The 17,983-nt window shown below is 40.2% G+C and overlaps 1 protein-coding gene across 1 annotated transcript; it reads left to right on the top strand.

The window, feature by feature from the left end:
- The first annotated feature begins 380 nt into the window (after nucleotides 1-380).
- ostf1 (osteoclast stimulating factor 1) lies at nucleotides 381-17,781 on the top strand. The gene is made up of 10 exons (XM_034234929.1): nucleotides 381-531; nucleotides 11,403-11,449; nucleotides 12,273-12,323; nucleotides 12,601-12,664; nucleotides 12,751-12,804; nucleotides 13,031-13,138; nucleotides 13,459-13,508; nucleotides 13,619-13,697; nucleotides 13,978-14,076; nucleotides 16,700-17,781. Exons 1-10 carry the CDS (start codon nucleotides 498-500, stop codon nucleotides 16,756-16,758), a joined length of 645 nt encoding a protein of 214 aa, XP_034090820.1. The 5' UTR covers nucleotides 381-497; the 3' UTR covers nucleotides 16,759-17,781.
- Nucleotides 17,782-17,983: the final 202 nt, after the last annotated feature.

The following is a 17,983-nucleotide window of genomic DNA, read 5'->3' as shown; positions in this document are numbered from 1 at the left end:
ATCGTTAAACATTATACATAAATACATCTTAATTGATTGAAATTAGGATAAGTAATATACAAATCTAATTAAAAATATTCTATACAAAAAGTGAGGTTATGTAAACTACTTATAATGATAGTTATATTAAGAATACATTCATTATGCACATTTTTTATAAAAACATCTTTATAAATGTTTAAAACGTAAGCATTGTAAGTCAATACGAAAAAACAAGCAATACATTAATATATATTTATTAATGATAAGTAACAGCTATGTTTGAATAAAATACAATGTTTAGGGTTTTCACATGAAATATTATCAAAATATCTAAAATGTAAAACACAAATTAGGTTAGAATAAATAAAATAGCTTTGCGCATGCGCATCCGAACTTTTCCGGCGAGCCTGTAGTGCTGCTGCACTTCCTCATTGGCAGCAAAGTGTTACCACTCCTGCGTCGTTTGAGCCTGAAATAAATACACTGCAGCTTTATTTAATCTTCGAGCCCTGCAAATGTCGAAGCCTCCTCCAAAGCCGGCCAAGCCAGGTAAGGCTCAGACTAAGAAGATGTGTTGTTTAAATTAAGGTAAAAACTTGATCTCTGTCTCTTGCGAGCACTACACACCTTGTTGGCGAAGTGAGCTTAATGGGCGGACGGTGAGTGAGATCGGCTGATTTCTGTCATCTATTTCTTTCAAACATGCTTCACAAAGTGGAAGGATAGCTCATAAACTATGATTCATTAGAATATCAATTATTTGCGACTGTGCCAGGAATGCAGTTAAGTTAAGGTGCCTTCAGTGTTGGTGGACGGGGATCGAGCTCTCAGCACAGCAGGCCTGCCTTTGGTGACTTCCCTATTTCCATCACTCATGCAGGGACAGTGGCATCATTCATTAAGGTCGGAGGTTAGGAGGTGAGGATGAGTCTACTTGCTCAATGAGATCATTCTTACTCCCTGCAACAGCTGTTTCTGCTGCTATTCTGGTGACTCTATCCCAGAGATAAGGAGAAGTGTCTATTACTCACCCAAAAAAGTTATGTGAAATCATAAAGGCACCCGACATGTCGTTTTTGTGCATACTTTTAGAAATGTGATTAAATAACATTAATTATGTGAAACCCCATAGATTATGTGCAGCAAGTGTTTTCACTAGTAATACACATATGCAGTATAAAATACATTTTGTTGTCATTTTATTGGGTGCTTTCTTGTCCAAATCCAAACATATGAGATTGAACTTCTACTCCATAGGAAAACTAGTACATATGCATAACGTTTTTTAATTAGCAAACTTAATGAGTATAGATTTGATTGCAGGGATGATGCATTAAACCACATTAGTAATAGCTGAAATAATTGGCAGCTGAGTCTATTGTTTTCTCGATACACCTTGTGCATCAGGTAATGGCAGGTAGTGAAAGAAGCACAAACAAAAATATATAAAGAAATGTTCACATCTGAAGTAAGCACAAGATGTCTCAAAGTAATTTAGGAATATAAGTATATCTTTAATCATTAATATAGGCATGCTTTATATAAGGGTATAAGACAAATATCCATACAGTACCTTATCATAATGTAATGGTTTGTGATAGGCTACTGTATCAATTCTCTGTATTGATTTTTTATTAATAGTACAAATGCACGGATTAACTCGGACTACACTTTATTTCATTTGCAACAATATGCGCCCTCTCAAATTATATATTGTATAAATAATATTATGTTTTATCTCACTGTTCTGATTGCATACAAATTGTGTTTTTAGTCAGATGTTATGCACACAATGGGTTTGTCATTATGCTGACAGTTTTTCTTAAATGTGATCTCTGAATTCCGTTATATCTTGCTTTGAATTATCTAAAATCCTAACCCCTGTATCATCATACAAATAATCAGAGTTGGGTGTAACCATCCATGGGTGTAACGCGTTACAAAGTAACATAATGTAATAATATTACTTTTGTCGGTAACGGAGTAGTGTAACGCGCTACTTTTATAATTCAGTAATCACACTACAGTTAGGCTACTAACATTGCCCCGACACGCGTTACTTCGTTACTTATACTAAAAATCAGTCATAATCACACTGACAGACAAGAGGGGTTTCCGCCGCAGGTTTATACGTAATCTGCGTGATTTGCGCGTCCACATTTCCACGTGCAGTGCTGCATAAACATGGCTGAGTCAGCGATAACTTTCGAGGGGTGCAAGCATACTTGACAACGCTCCCGATTTTCGCGGGAGACTCCCGATTTCATAGCCCTCTCCCGGTTTCCTCCCGGGGTCATATTTCTCCCGATTTCTGACAAAATCAGATTTACACACGACTGTTTCCACTCTGACTTTATTACAGCTACACCATTGTTTGGTTTTCATGGTAGCGCGTCTCTTTAGTAGCGTGCGCAACTAGATAGTCACCGAAAAACAGAACAAGAATCGACAACTCGACCCTCGTCTGCCCACTCCTTTTCTGGTCCAGCCCACACGCTCCATCAAGAGGATGGTACTACAGGCCGCAAGGCAGTGCACTCAGATCTACAATAAGCATGATAATGTTAATCTAACAGCTCCGGCGATCCACTAGCGGCGGTCTCAAGGTTGGCAAGTCTGGGTGCAGGACAGGTATGCCCATTATTTTGAGTTCGTCCGAAGAATAGACAGGAATGTGACGGTGAGGTGCAAACTGTGTCCAGGCCAGAAGCTGTTATCCACTGCTGTAAACACCACGTCAAACCTCAACAAACACCTGCAAAGAACACATGCTAAGGTGAAGCTAATATTATGCACACGCTATTTGTTGTTTGTTTATATCACGTAGTCTGTTCTTCTTCTCTGTCTTCCGGTTGTTGCCTGTTTTGAATGACGAATACACACTAACGCCACCTGCTGGTAAGGAGAGTTATTGCCACTCACGCATGCGCAGTTCGTACGTGCTCGGCGAGTAAAGTAACGAGTAAAGTAACGAGTTACTTTATGTAGAGTTTTACTAAAAAAAAGTAATATATTACATATTACTTTTTTAAAAAGTAATATATTACACTACTTCGTTACTCTCTACATCAGGGGTCCCCAAACTTTTTCCTGTGAGGGCCACATAACTTTTCCCTTCTCTGATGGGGGCCGGGGTCAGTTTGTAACAGAAAAAGTGTGACGATCGCAGGAGTGTCTAAACGTAAACATTTATTGTTTTCTAGAAAGCCACACATAACCAAATATTAATAACCCTTTCCGGGATCTTCACAGAAAAAAAAGTCAGGAAATAAGTAATAACACTATTAATGAAATAAATAACACTATTTATGAAATGAATAATAACCAAATAACCCTCTCTGGGTTCTTCACAGAAAAAAAGTCCATTGAACATTAACTTTCTGTTGTGCCGTGCACAATCTTAACAGGTAAAAGTTTAGCTTAGTTGTCAGAGCAGAATCTCTTACTCAAATGACTCATATGAGCAGTCTCTCAAAGTTCTTGTGTTCCTTCCTTATAATCCTTTTGTAGGTTCCAGTAGGCTTGTAGACACCGTGTTTGCAGCTCTCTCTCATCAACTTCCCTGTGAAAATCACAAAGCAAGCAGGCTGAGAAACCGAACTAAGTGATACAGCACCTAAACAGCACAATACATTTCACTACCAGTATGGTTGTGGAGATGGATTTTATCGCAGTAGATTTTATTATGATTACATTTGTTTATACTCAGAATGACTCATTCAAGTCAGAAAAGTGAGCTTACCTATGTAAGTTTATCAGTGTGAACCGTGGGCCTGCATCTGGCTGGTGAGAAGTTGAATGTCAGGTTCCATTCTAGTCACAGCCAGTCTCAAACACTGATGCAGATGTTCATCTGTCAATCTTGATCTCATCGGAGTTTTCAGGTGTTTCATGTGTGAAAAGGTTTGCTCACAGATATACGTGCTGCCAAAAAGTGTAAACATCTTCATTGCATGTTTTTTTATGTTAGGGTATGTGTCGTTTGGGAGGGCGGCATAGAAGTCAATGAGACTGTTGGGCTTGAATGCGTCTTTCAGAACATCACAGTTCTGTAACTCGGCCAACTCAAACTGATAAGAAGGCTGGGCTTCATCGATGTCGGCAAGAAAGGGGTTCTGGAAAAGACGGATTTCTTTTGCATTAACATGTAGTATCCGGAATCGCACACCGAACTCCGCCTTCAGCATTTCCAGTGCTTCCACACACTTTTCAGCTGGGAACGGGACCGCTGGGTTCTCTACAGAGAGGTTTTGGGTAGCAGGGAGATGGATGAAGTTGTGCTTTTTCACTTGTTCCAAAAGCAGCGCAAGTTTCACCTCAAATGCTTTTATGTGAGAATACATGTCGCAAATGAGTTTCCCCTGGCCTTGTAGCTGCAAGTTAAGGCTGTTCAGCATTTCTGTCACGTCTGTTAAAAATGCGAGGTGCCATTTCCATTCTGGGTCGATCAGCTCTGGGACCGTTTTGTCTTTTGATTGAAGAAATGCGTTAATTTCGGGTAGCAGCTCGTAAAAACGCCTCAAAACTCTGCCCCGGCTCAACCATCGGACCTCTGTGTAGTACAGCACATCGCCGTGCGCAGACTCCAGTTCAGACAGGAATTGTTGGAACTGCCTGTGTTTAAGTCCCTTTGCTCTGATGAAGTTTATGCATGACACCACAACCTTCATGACAGAATCCCACTTCAACACTTTGCAGCACAGTGCTTGCTGGTGAATTAGGCAGTGGACTTGTACGTCCTATTAGACTCCGAGACGCGCCCACCATACTAGGAGCCCCGTCAGTCCTGATGCTGGCAAGCTTTGACCAGTCTAGGTCCAACTCTTCCATGGTTTGGCATACTTTGCCGAAAATATCCTCCCCCGTTGTAGTCCCTTTGAGACTTTGGAGGGCTGCCAGCTCCTCGCACATCTCAAAGTTTGAGCTAATTCCACAAATAAAAATGAGCAGCTGCGCTGTGTCTTGCACGTCCGTGCTCTCATCCAGTGCTAATGAAAAAAAGTCAAATTATTTCGTCTTCTGCTGCAGCTGGGCATATACATTACCTCCGATTTCTTCAATGCGTCTGGTGATTGTACTCGCTGACAGACTCATGGTATTAAAGACATCTTTCTTCTCGGGACACACCTCTTCCGCGACAGCATTCAAACATTTCTTGACAAACTCTCCATCAGTGAAAGATTTACCGCTACTTGCTATCAGTTGAGCAACCCGAAAGCTGGCCCGAACGGATGACTGGTTCAGCTGAGCTTGGCGTACAAATGTATTCTGCTGATCTAACAGTCCACTTTTTAGCTTTGAGAGTTTGTCTGCTCGCATTTGGCCTTGCAAGTTATCATACTTGTCTTTGTGACGGGATTCATAGTGTCGGCGCAGATTGTATTCTTTGAATACCGCCACCGCCTCTTGACAGATGAGACAAACAGCCTTTTCTTTGCATTGAACAAAAAAATAATCGTTTGACCACTGCAGGTTAAATACCCTGCATTCTGAATCAATTTTTCTCTTACCTAACCTTTTCACCATTATTCCGTTCTATTTGTGACCCGCTCTATCGAAATCAGTCGGAAGTCGCAACGGCTCATTTAAAAAATAAACGTGGATTTACGTAAAAAACTATTTTTTTGGGGTTCGGGTGTTTTGTTTGATTTTAAACAAACAAAGTCTTGGCTTTCAGAATATGAAACTTTTATTTCCAATTTATTTCTCACTCGCAATCTGCTCTTCCGCAGCGCCGCCCCCCCTCCCTCCGGCTGACATTATGAATGTAAGCATATAGTAATCATAGATAACACGGCAGGGTCCGTTACAGTTTGTTTTCATCTGATTTCAATTAAACAAAGTCTTGGCTTTCAGAATATTAAACTTGTTTCGGCAAATTCAGGTGATAAATACAACTTTGAAGCTTCGGCATAATTACAAGCAGAGAACGGAGTAACTTAACGTCACAGCAGGCATAACAACAGCCGGTGTTTCTCGTGAGTGTTTTCCCCGGGAAACAAACACAATACATACAAACGCAAAATTACACAAACACACACTCGCGAGCTTCCCCTCCAAACGAAAATATCTTCCCTCTGTAGTATTTTGATCATTTGCTAATAATCAGATTGATGGATTCCAGAGAAGAGAAAACTTTGAAGGCCTTTTTCTCAAAATGATGACTCGGTGACAGTCATTATATAATGTGACATATTTCGCTTAATATTTGGAGTACAAAAACAATCCTGATATCATTGGAAAGCTAGGAATCTCCTCTTTCCAACAGTGTATACAACTCAAAATGTGTCTTCGGGTCAATGCGACTGATTTCGATAGAGCAGGTCACAAAATGTTGACAGGGGCTAGTCTAGGATTCGCGTGGCCAGACTGAAAAAAAATCCTAATGCGTCTCTGGTATTGTTCAGGGGGCCGGGCCCAAATGTGGAGGCGGGCCGTACCCGGCCCACGGGCCTTAGTTTGGGGACCACTGCTCTACATAAAGTAACTCGTTACTTTACTGGGGCCGGCCCGCCCCTCCCTGCAGGCAGATCACGCGGACTGCTAAAGTTTCAAATGTTCTCTTTAGTTCAGTTTCCATTGTCGTATAACACTGATTACATTACATTACATTGCATTTAGCTGACGCTTTTATCCAAAGCGACTTACAATAAGTACATTCGACCAGGAAGACACAACCTTGAAGAAAACAGAATCATATAAGTATATCAGGTTTCATAGAGCCAAACATTTCAAGTGCTACTCAACTGGCTTTAGGTAATCCAGTCCTTTATTAGTATAAAAGTGCTTCGTTAATCGTTCTAACGCTCGAAGTGGAGTCGAAAGAGATGAGTTTTCAGTTTGCGCCGGAAGATGTGCAAGCTATCTGCCGTCCTGATGTCAATGGGGAGCTCATTCCACCATCTTGGAGCCAGGACAGCAAACCCACGTGTTTTCGCCGATGGGAACTTGGGTCCCCCTCGCAGCGAGGGCGCAACGAGTCGTTTGGCTGATGCAGAGAGTAGTGCACGCGCTGGGGTGTACGGTTTAACCATGTCCTGGATGTACGAAGGGCCAGATCCATTCGCAGCACGGTAAGCAAGTACCAGTGTCTTGAAGTGGATTCTAGCAGTTACCGGAAGCCAGTGAAGGGAGCGGAGGAGCGGAGTGGTGTGGGAGAATTTAGGAAGATTGAAAACCAGACGAGCCGCTGCATTCTGGATGAGCTGCAGAGGTCGGATGGCACATGCAGGTAGACCAGCCAGGAGGGAGTTGCAGTAGTCTAGGCGTGAGATGACGAGAGCCTGGACCAGAACCTGAGTCGCTTTCTGAGTCAGCTGGGGACGTATCTTCCTGATGTTGTAAAGCGTGTATCTGCAGCAACGGGTTGTAGCAGCGATGTTTGCAGTGAAGGACAGGTTGTTATCTAGGGTCACACCCAGATTCCTTGCAGTCTGAGTCGGGGAAACAACTGAGGTGCCGATGTTGATTGTCAGGTCAAGAGTTGGACAATCTTTTCCCGGGAGGAAGAGCAGCTCAGTCTTGTCAAGGTTGAGCTTGAGGTGGTGAGCAGACATCCACTGAGAGATGTCAGCTAGACAAGCAGAGATGCCGTGCGACGACCTGGGTCTCTGAGCGGGGAAAGGACAGAATTAATTGGGTGTCGTCAGCGTAGCAGTGGTAAGAAAAACCATGCGGGCTAATGACTGATCCGAGCGAGTTTGTGTACAAGGAGAAGAGGAGGGGACCAAGAACAGAGCCCTGAGGGACCCCCGTAGTTAATTGACAAGGGTCGGACTCAGACCCTCTCCAAGTCACGCTGTAGGTACGGTCTTTCAGGTATGAGGTGAGGAGGGAAAGTGCAGAGCCTGAAACTCCAAGTTTTTGGAGAGTGCGAAGGAGGATCTGATGATTCACCGTGTCGAATGCAGCAGACAGGTCCAACAGGATCCAGATAGCTCCTGAATGTTTTCCTATCTGACCATGGCTGTCCTCTGTCTCCTGCTATCTGTATATTTTGCGCAGTCTATCTCTGCTCACGCTGTTGCGTCGGCGTGTTCTCCTTTGTGTTGGCCATGTGTTGCACTGGAACCAGACTGGAGCACACCGCAAAGACTTCAGCCGAGCACGTACGAACTGCGCATGCGTGAGTGGCAATAACTCTCCTTACCAGCAGGCGGCGGTAGTGTGTATTCGTCATTCAAAACAGGCAACAACCGGAAAACAGAGAAGAAGAACAGACTACGTGATATAAACAAACAACAGCTGTGCGTTAGCTTCACCTTAGCATGTGTTCTTTGCAGGTGTTTGTTGAGGTTTGATTATGACTGATTTTAGTACGTAACGAAGTAACGCGTGTCGGGGCAATGTTAGTAACTGTAGTGTGCTTACTGAATTATAAAAGTAGCGCGTTACACCACTCCGTTACCGACAAAAATAATATTATTACATTATGTTACTTTGTAACGCATTACACCCATGGATGGTTACACCCAACTCTGTAACGCGTTACTGTCAACTCTCGAAGTAGTGTAATATATTACTTTTTTAAAAAGTAATATGTAATATATTACATGTTTTTAGTAACGACCCCATCTCTGCAAATAATATAGCCAGATTCCATCCAATACACAGCCTTCTTTGAAGTCACACAGGGGATGAGCACAGGCCCGTTTCAGCATGTCGTGTTTGGCCTGCGCGCCGTGGCCCTGTGAAAATAGAACACAAAACTCAACCGTTAATATCTTTCTATTATTATTTATCTTTTATTATCATGTGTATTCATGAGGCAGATGACAGATCCTCTGTCAGGACAGATGACTGCTGTGCTGCAGGAGAGGCTTCAGTCATATTTTAGGCAAAGTCAGTGCCTCGCACAGCCACGACAGGTACAGTCGAGACAATGAACATGAATGGTTGAGGATTCACTATCTTGTTTTACAAGACCGTTACCCTCTTGCAGTAAACAATAATGCAATGTTGTGGTGGTGCAGTGTTCTTTTAGAGAACTCCTGGTTTTAACCTCAATGCTGGATGATTTCTGTCCTGTACAAATTCATCTTGCCAAGCTTCAGATTTCAGGTCTTTTTCTGTCTTGCTCATGAATCTTTAAAAAAAAAAAAGGATTACATTTAAAAAAAACAATTCACTGGGAACTGTAAATATATTGAACTCTACTTACTGTAACTTGTTTTAGTGGTGCACAGCCACAAACACATTAAACAATGTACTCTGACTAACAGGACCAGGCTTGTGTGAGTACATTTTGTGCTCCCTTCTTTTTCTTTAAAAAAAAGTACTTTATATGAGGAACATGTTTCAGTCTTTGTGTTGAAAGGGCTGTGTGTATTCTCTGCTGGGGTAAAATGCTATTGTTTCTGTATTTTTGACTCTTGGAGTTGTATTTTTAGAGGCTTTGATGGTTAGTTTTTTGGGTTGGGCTTTGAAAAGGAATGGAGAATCACCACCAAGATCAGACATGTTCTTCAGGGGGGCAAGACTAGAGCTGTTGCATTTGCTTTTGCAATGAAATAACACAGCTGGAAGTCATGAAAAACCCACAGGCAAATCAGATATTCGGACAGTGTTTTGCTCACTCTGAAGACAGTTTTTCTTCCTTTTATTATTTTAAGCCAGAATGATTTCTTCTATATGCTGGAGGCTTTAAAAGCAGAGTGTGGACTAGTAGGCACAGGCTTTGTGTGTTTTAAGCGACATGACGGGGCCGTGCTGACGGTGTTGAACAGAGCGAGGCTTGTACAGCCGCTCTGTCAGAGACACTGGGACAGTGTACGAGCTGAAAGACACCCTGAGGAACGGCAGAGGGGAATACAACAGTCCAACATTCATTATGTGTCCAGAATAATCAAATGCATTTGACATATTACCTGTACATATGTGAGCAGCTCTCTATGGATCAACAGCATCTTTACTACACTTAGTTCTGGGTGCTTATCTATTTATTTGTTTGTCTTCTTTGACAGGGAAACTACAGAAACCATTTTTGAAACAGTTAAAAGTAAAGAAACAGATGTAGTAGTAAAACTATTTATTATATTACATATTTTTTGTATCGAAACTTTCCTAAAATTACAAGGTACTACACAATTAGCAATAACAATAAAAACAACAAGAATGTAAAACTTAATAAAAAATGCAATGTTCAGATGACACAGGATCCATTTAAATCACATTAGAACATATCAAAGTATAAATATATAATAGAATACAAATACACTAAAGCACATCATTTCATTATAATGCAGGTCATATGCTGCCTTCTTCCCTGGTTGGTAAAAGACACATCTTTTAAAGTGAAGTGAAGCACTGAGTGATTATCTACAAATCAGAAGAATAACATCCAATTTGCATAACATTAAGGCTGGGTATCTGAAAACACTTTCAGTTTACCCAGCTCATTAGTCTGTTTAGTAAACTGTTTGCTTTAAAAAACACGCTTGTCTATTTATTTGTTAGTTTTCTTTGACAGGGAAACTACAGATAAACATGTTGTACAGTTAGAAGTAAAGAAACAGATGTATTGGTAATACTATTTATTTCATTACGTCTTTACCAACTCAAGTTTGTTTAGTAAACGTTCTGTGTATGTAACAACACACTGCAACTAACTTCAGGCAGTGCTGAGTCCCAGAAGCCAACAGTTGGAAGAATTACAAAAATATATATAGGTTAATGTAAAACCTGGCACTGCTTTTTTAAGATCTATTGTAGCTCTCTATGAACTGGTTCACCTGTCGGTTCAGGCTACAGTCTCTCTGGTAGCATTGAGCAACAGAGCTAACACCAGGCTGCACAGCGAGCCTCACACACCCAGAGGATAGCAGCTGCCTGAGGGCTGCACACACACGCAACAGCAACATTTACACTGAAAATACTGAAATGTTGACTTTAATGAAATGTATTATGTCAACAGATTTCCCCAAACTGTATTAGGTTAGTTGAAAGCAATAATATTAAGTTGAACCTACTATTTTGTATGTAAACTTAATATTATTGCTTTCAACTAACCTAATAAAGTTATGTGAAATCTGTTGATATAATGCATTTAATTAATTACATTTTTTCAGTGTATCTGTCGCTGCACTGACTGCATTTCCACTGTGAATTGCTGTAAGCTGCATCAGAGTAGCGGCTTAAAGCGCTGACATTATGAGCGATGTGCAGGTTGCATTACTCAGGCAGGGCTTCTTGCATTTGACTCTGGAGTGAGGTGATTGATGATGTTGGATATGATTTGTTTCACATTTATGAGAGTAATTTATCAGATTGAAGCTGCAGACTGCAGTGAAACTACACTGGTTAGTCTTTCAACTCACTGTCTGTATTTTTATCGTCAAGTAAAATATGCTCTGTTCACCACTGCTATACATACAGGTCTGAATATGTAATCTAACATGAAATCTGTGTTTTCTCTTCTCTAGGCCAAGTCAAGGTGTTCCGAGCTTTGTTCACCTTTGACCCCAGAACGGTAAGAGCTTTTTATTTGTCATGATGGATTATTTTTCTATAATTTGAAGATTGTTGAAGGCCATTGTTGAATATATTTTTACAGGATATTTTCATTATTAATGTGATGAATTTAGACGTCATACTTGTTAATGTGCAGATTCTGTGAGAAGGACATTTAATTCACAAATGTTGGTACTGCACCCCTGTTGCAATGTTCTGGTTAACTATAAATGTATTAAAGAAAAGCAGAATTTGACATGTAGGCTATAATATTTGTAATTTTAATTGTGTATACAGATTGGTTTTGCAAAAGATGATTTAAGTCCGTCTTAAACATCAGTTCAAGGCTGAAATATTATTGGACAAACCCATGACATGTTTGTAAGAGATATGCTGTTGTAAACTTAATGAAACCTACCTGATTTTACAAAATAATGAAATGGATAAGAGAAGTTAAAGGAGGAAATAATATTTTGTTAAACAATAATTGAAATAAATAGTGAAAATATTTTTCCTCTGTGACGTTGAAAACACATGTAGTATGTAGTATGTAGTATGTATTAGCTTATTTGTCCAGTAAACATTCCAAAACTTAAGGATATTTAATAACCCATCAAATATGACAAAAATAATAAGCAAATCACATACATTTGAGATTACCCAGTGAATGACTGAAGTCATCATAGGTACGATTAATTTTCAACGTACCTATCATTACCCAAAATCTTCTCCAGGAACAGTTATAGGTTAAACCACATTGAAATGTTGCCGTTACGATTGTTTTACTCGTGGGCATGAAACTGTGTCTGGTTAGTTTTGAGAAATATTGTGTTGTCTTCCAGCCAGATGAGCTGTTTTTTGAAGAAGGAGATTTCTTGTACATCTCTGACACAGTGAGTAAACCTCAAACTGCTGCCGTCTTCCTCTTAAATTCTCATGTCCCGTTCAGTCTGAATCTGATTCTGCACTTCTTCTTCCTCTTTCTCAGCGTCGCACTCTGTTCATTTTGTGTCTACCTTTTGTGTTTCCATTCCATCTGCACTTTTCTATTCCTTTTTAATTTCACTGTTATGTCACATGTTTCTTTGTCCTGTACATCCCTAGTTATTAGCATCTGGGACTTTCGTTTTTAAAAATAAATAAAGACTTCTGCATTACTATCATCTCCAGAGTGACAGTAATTGGTGGAAGGGGACATGCAGAGGAAGGACAGGACTGATTCCAAGTAACTATGGTGAGTACAGAATATGGTCGCTATTTGTCACCTATTAGTAAATCTTGATAATGCGCTAATGGTGTGTTTATATTTTATTTATTTAGTGGCTGAGCAGGCAGAGTCCATTGACAATCCAATGCACGAAGCAGCCAAACGAGGTGCGACCACGACCTACAGATCTGAACCTTTCAACGTGTTTTTTATTTAATTATTTGTTGTGACATACAAAGATAATTCCTTCTTTCTGGAGACAATGAACACAACACCTTGGTGAACTCTTTTCTGTTTATGCTGAAGACATGTATACTGTTTGCATTCTTAGTACCCTGCTTCATTCAACCCTGACTGTACTTTGTTTTTATGCACATATTTGTGTTTAAACAGGCAATCTGAGCTGGCTGAGGGAATGTGTGGAGAACAAGGTTGGAATCAACGGGCTGGACAAAGCTGGAAACACTGCCCTCTACTGGGCATGCCATGGAGGGCATAAAGGTAAAAGACTTGGTGATTAAAATATGTTGAGATTTTCTTTATGATACAGACTTTGCATTGTCAGAAATAAAAAACCTTCCTCTAATGAACACTGCGTATTCATATTGTGTACAGTAATCTGATTAGGCAGTGCCTGAATGTGATTTCATAAATGTTTTATTATGACACACTTCTGTCAAGAAAAACAGGAACTAGGTCTATGAAAGTGTTCCAGTTTATTTGTGTTGCTCCATTGTTCCAGTATGATTGTTAAGCATGCATTTCATTAACCAGTTCATCCTCAGTCCGACACTCAGTTATTTTTCTGCTTTTCCTATCAGATGTAGTGGAGGTGTTGCTAAGCCAGCCCAACATTGAGCTCAACCAGCAGGTAACATAGGCATACAAATAAATGTACTAAGGGGTCAAAAACATGATATGCTGTTGACTTGATTTCCCAGCCAATGTATTTTCCGGTGATGTGAGTGCTTTGTATTTCAGAATAAACTCGGGGACACGCCTCTGCACGCTGCAGCCTGGAAGGGTTATTCTGACATTGTGGAAATGTTGCTAAACAAGGGTGAGTATCTGGCCTTTTTTTTACCTGGACGGGTCTCATATTTTGTTTTATTTAAAAGCATCTGGCTTGCTGTAATCTTCTTTATTTGATTGGATATTGAAGCAGGGAAAGCAGAGATAAAGCTCCATAAGGGTTTTTAATCAAACTATAATAGGAGATTAAGTCATTAATCAGGAAATAAAAACAGCTGTGTGTGTGTGTGTGTGTACACAGACAGATTTATGTGTCTTTCTGATTGCAGTTTCAAGTATTTTATTCAGTGTGAGTATGTTTGTTTCAGATCCGAGAACAGATATCAGGAACAATGAGAATAAACTCGCTCTGGAAATGGCCACCAACGCAATGTGTGCTTCACTTCTCAAAAGGAAGCAGGGAAGCAGTAAGTACCACCAGGAGGCGCCCTCACACATGCAGTATAATCAGGACAGGCCACTCACACTCACAGGAGAAAACCCTAGAAAATGATATGATTATTCACTGAACTGGGGGTAACCGTGGAAACCGATCCATCAGAAACAAGCTCAGACAATCATAAAGATCAGCAGTCAGTTAATATACTGTTTAAGACATGAGCAGTAACTGGTCTGAAATGGATTTGGGAGGTTTTGGTATTCATTAAGCTTCAATTGTACCATTTCCCTCTTCACTGTAGAGCTGTAATAGTACACACTTTATTTCATGCAGTTTGTTTGAAAGGAAATAGTTCCTACTTGAAACTGCTATGAACAAAGTCTGTTGATAATATGCATTAAACGGTTCAGGTTTCCTGGAAAGAGACTTTGCTGTTGAGTTTGAGCGAAATTATATTTTTGTGACGTAGAGCAGGGGTTCCCAACCTTTATTGTGCCAAGGACCGGCAGATACATTAAAAAAAAATCGCGGACCGGTTGTCCATTTTAACTGATTTTAATATTTACTCACCAGCAGGTAGCAACAGAGGCTAATTGTATGAACAAATAATAGAACAATATGCATCCAAAACATATTAACAACGTTTAAAAAAGAACCGGTGTCGTTTTCTGGTTTTTCGGAAAAACTGAAAACCAACGTTATTCAGTTTTTAAAACAAAACGGGAAAACCGATAAATCAACGTTTTGGTTTTGTTTGTATGATTTACGGATAATCCAGTGATGGGAAAACGAGGTGTGTGTGTGTGTGTGTGTGTGTGTGTGTGTGTGTGTGTGTGGTGTGTGTGTGTGTGTGTGTGTGTGTGTGTGTGTGTGTGTGTGTGTGTGTGTGTGTGTGTGTGTGTGGTGTGTGTGTGTGTGTGTGTGTGTGTGTGTGTGTTTGTGTGTGTGTGTGTGTGTGTGTGTGTGTGTGTGTGTGTGTGTGTGTGTGGTGTGTGTGTGTGTGTGGTGTGTGTGTGTGTGTGTGTGTGTGTGTGTGTGTGTGTGTGTGTGTGTGTGACCTCCCAAACTTTCTTTTTATGTGTGCATTGTTATTTGTGCTTGATTCAACATTTTACTTGAACTTTATTTCAATGAAATTAGTTGTAATTATTGTCCTACATTTTAATTTGTTTACAGAGATGTTTCACAGCTGCCTGGGCCTAGTGGCCCACAGGCGACGTGTGTGACTGGCATTTGTTTTCAGAAGATATTATGATAGTAACGTTCGTTCCGGTGCACGTCCGACAGCATTTAGCACTACATCGAGATTAAGATTAAACTAATTTATTTTGGGAACACCCGCATATAGGCTACCTATGGAGTTAGCCAGATGTGTGTAAATTACTGTTCATGGTCATTTGAAAACAAATGCCGGTGTCGGACAAACACAGAGCTGAGCTGAGCAGAGCTGCACACACACATCATGCGCCTTGGTGACTAGACATCTCCTTCATAAAACTAATAAAAGGGGGAGTCATCGGGCAGTTCGATGTGTGTAGAGATGTGTGTAGAGGTGTGTGTGGTTAACACGTATCAGCCTGCAGTCACTCGCTGTTCTGATGAAGGTAAACACAGCGAAGGCGGTGCGTAAAAAGGCACAGCTCTCGGCGCGCTGGTGCTGCACTTCTCAGAAGCGGAGTTACATGTCCCGCTGCCTCCTGATGCTGCCAGCCATTTCATGAAGTGAAGGAGGTTTTCCTTCTATAAAACAGCTGCGGGCAGCAGATACCGTGAGAGTCATGAATTCCTAGATCAAGGCAGACTGGTTTACTCTCCTGTTTTGCCAATCCGGTGCTTAAACAAAGGCAAGGCAAGTTTATTTATATCGCACTTTTCAACACAAGGCAATTCAAAGTGCTTTACAAAAAAATGAAAGACATTAAGAAAATGGCATTTAAAATCAGTCATTAAAAAGAAAAGCTAATCAAATAAATAGCTCTACACCCCTGGCCGACATGTCCTTAAAATGAAGTCCGAGTTTGAAATATATCTCAAATAATGTATGCACTGCCATTTCCCCACATAAACATAACAGTCTGCAATGAAACGGTTGTCTCCTGTGCGCTCCTCTTCCTACTTGGCGCACTGGTAACTTTCTCGTGCGCACAAGAGGCTGAGACCAGGCTGAGCCGCCGAATCCCTCGGAACATCATAAAAGCCATTTTCAACGGTTATCTGGTGAAAGATTAACTAGGCTACTGGATGAAATAATATGACTGGTATAGGTGCGAACATTAAACACTTTTTGAAAAAAATATTATGATAAAATATTTTTATATATTTATAATTCTGCAAATATTACGATAAACTCACAGCTATTTCGCGGCCCGACAGTAACACCTCCGCGGACCGGGGGTTGGGAACCCCTGACGTAGAGCAACACTTAATTTTGCCGTGTATGACTTTATTATTTTTATTCAAATGTTCTATACATATTGCAATAATATCATTATCGTGAATCATTTTTGCCATGATAATCGTGTAGTGATAATCTATGCTGACAGCCCTAAGAAACACAATTTGCAAAAGATCCAAGAGACATTTGCTGTGTAATACTTGAAGGTGCAGAAGTTTAACAGCACTAAAATATTTAAATGGTTCTCTTGTTTCAGACCTCGCCCGCACACACAGCAACGCTGAAGAGTATTTGGACGACGAGGACTCGGACTGAGCCGGTGCTGCTCAACATCATCACTGTCTTCCACTGGGTTACGGGCATGGAGCTCAAATAGTTTTATAACAGACCTAAAATGGATTTGCTGCTCTGTCTCTAACTCCATTTTAGTTCTATTATTTTGTGCTAACACCTCAGTTCTCGCCCATTTTGCATCCATCAGTGTGAATTTCCAAACATTGATACCTTTACAGTTTTCCACCTGTGGGGGGTTTGTCCACTGGACTGATGGGAGAATATATGTTGTAGTGCAGGGGTATAGGGACCGCAACTCTAAGACACACATTCCAAACATACAGATTGTGTTTAACCCACTGGCATTAAAGTGCCTGTGCAGATTAAAGGATTGATCTGGTTTCTAATGCTCCGTTTAAATTACAGCTAACCACAAAATCACAGAAACATGTTATCTCTTTCAGCTCGAGCTCTATCACAACTACTCACAATTAACATCTCTATGTACATCTGGGAGGCAATGCAACATTTTAATTTAACCTTAATATTTTCCTTTAAATGTGACATGCTGACCTGATGATACATTTCTTGTGTTATCTGCTTTTTCCAATTAAGATGTCAGCAATGTGCAACAGGCTCAATAGGGGAAATGTTTCTATAAACTGTCTAAAATGGCAGCAATCTTCCTCCTTCTCCTTCAAAATATCATGAAACTCCCCCGTTACTGTCTCTAATGTATGTATTTTTCTCTGTGTTACCACTGCTATTTAAGATCAGGTCGGTGTAATTACTATCATTTGCCTTGTGTAAAACAGACTTTAAAAACTTTTTCAATCTTTTGATGGGGTGATTTTCATTCTGGGAGCACATTTCTGTTTTTTTTGCTGCTTTCCAACAAATGTTATATATTAAAGTGCCTTAAATATGTGTACCATAAAAAGTGGGTCTGGTCTGTATCAATGTGAACACGCCTTTGTCCTATGAGGTTATGAATTTCTTAAGATGATTTTGTTCTAGATTTCTATCTACTCTGTTTTCAATCTACAATAAAAAAAAAAAGCAGAAGTTGTCCGTCATAAGAATCTTAATAAGTGTAAATGCTGAATCAGGATTTAGATGTACAGAAGCTATACTGGAGATTATAACTTAATACTTTAAGCTTCTCACATCAAGCCAAATTCCTGTCATTACTAACTGTAAGTGTGCAAACAAATCCTTTACGTTTAAAGTAATACCATACTCTGTGTAGAAATGTAAACAATATACA

Source organism: Gymnodraco acuticeps, unplaced genomic scaffold, assembly GCF_902827175.1.
Source record: "Gymnodraco acuticeps unplaced genomic scaffold, fGymAcu1.1, whole genome shotgun sequence".
NCBI classification, from domain to species: Eukaryota; Metazoa; Chordata; class Actinopteri; order Perciformes; family Bathydraconidae; genus Gymnodraco; species Gymnodraco acuticeps.
This window is presented reverse-complemented; position numbering and strand designations above follow the sequence as displayed.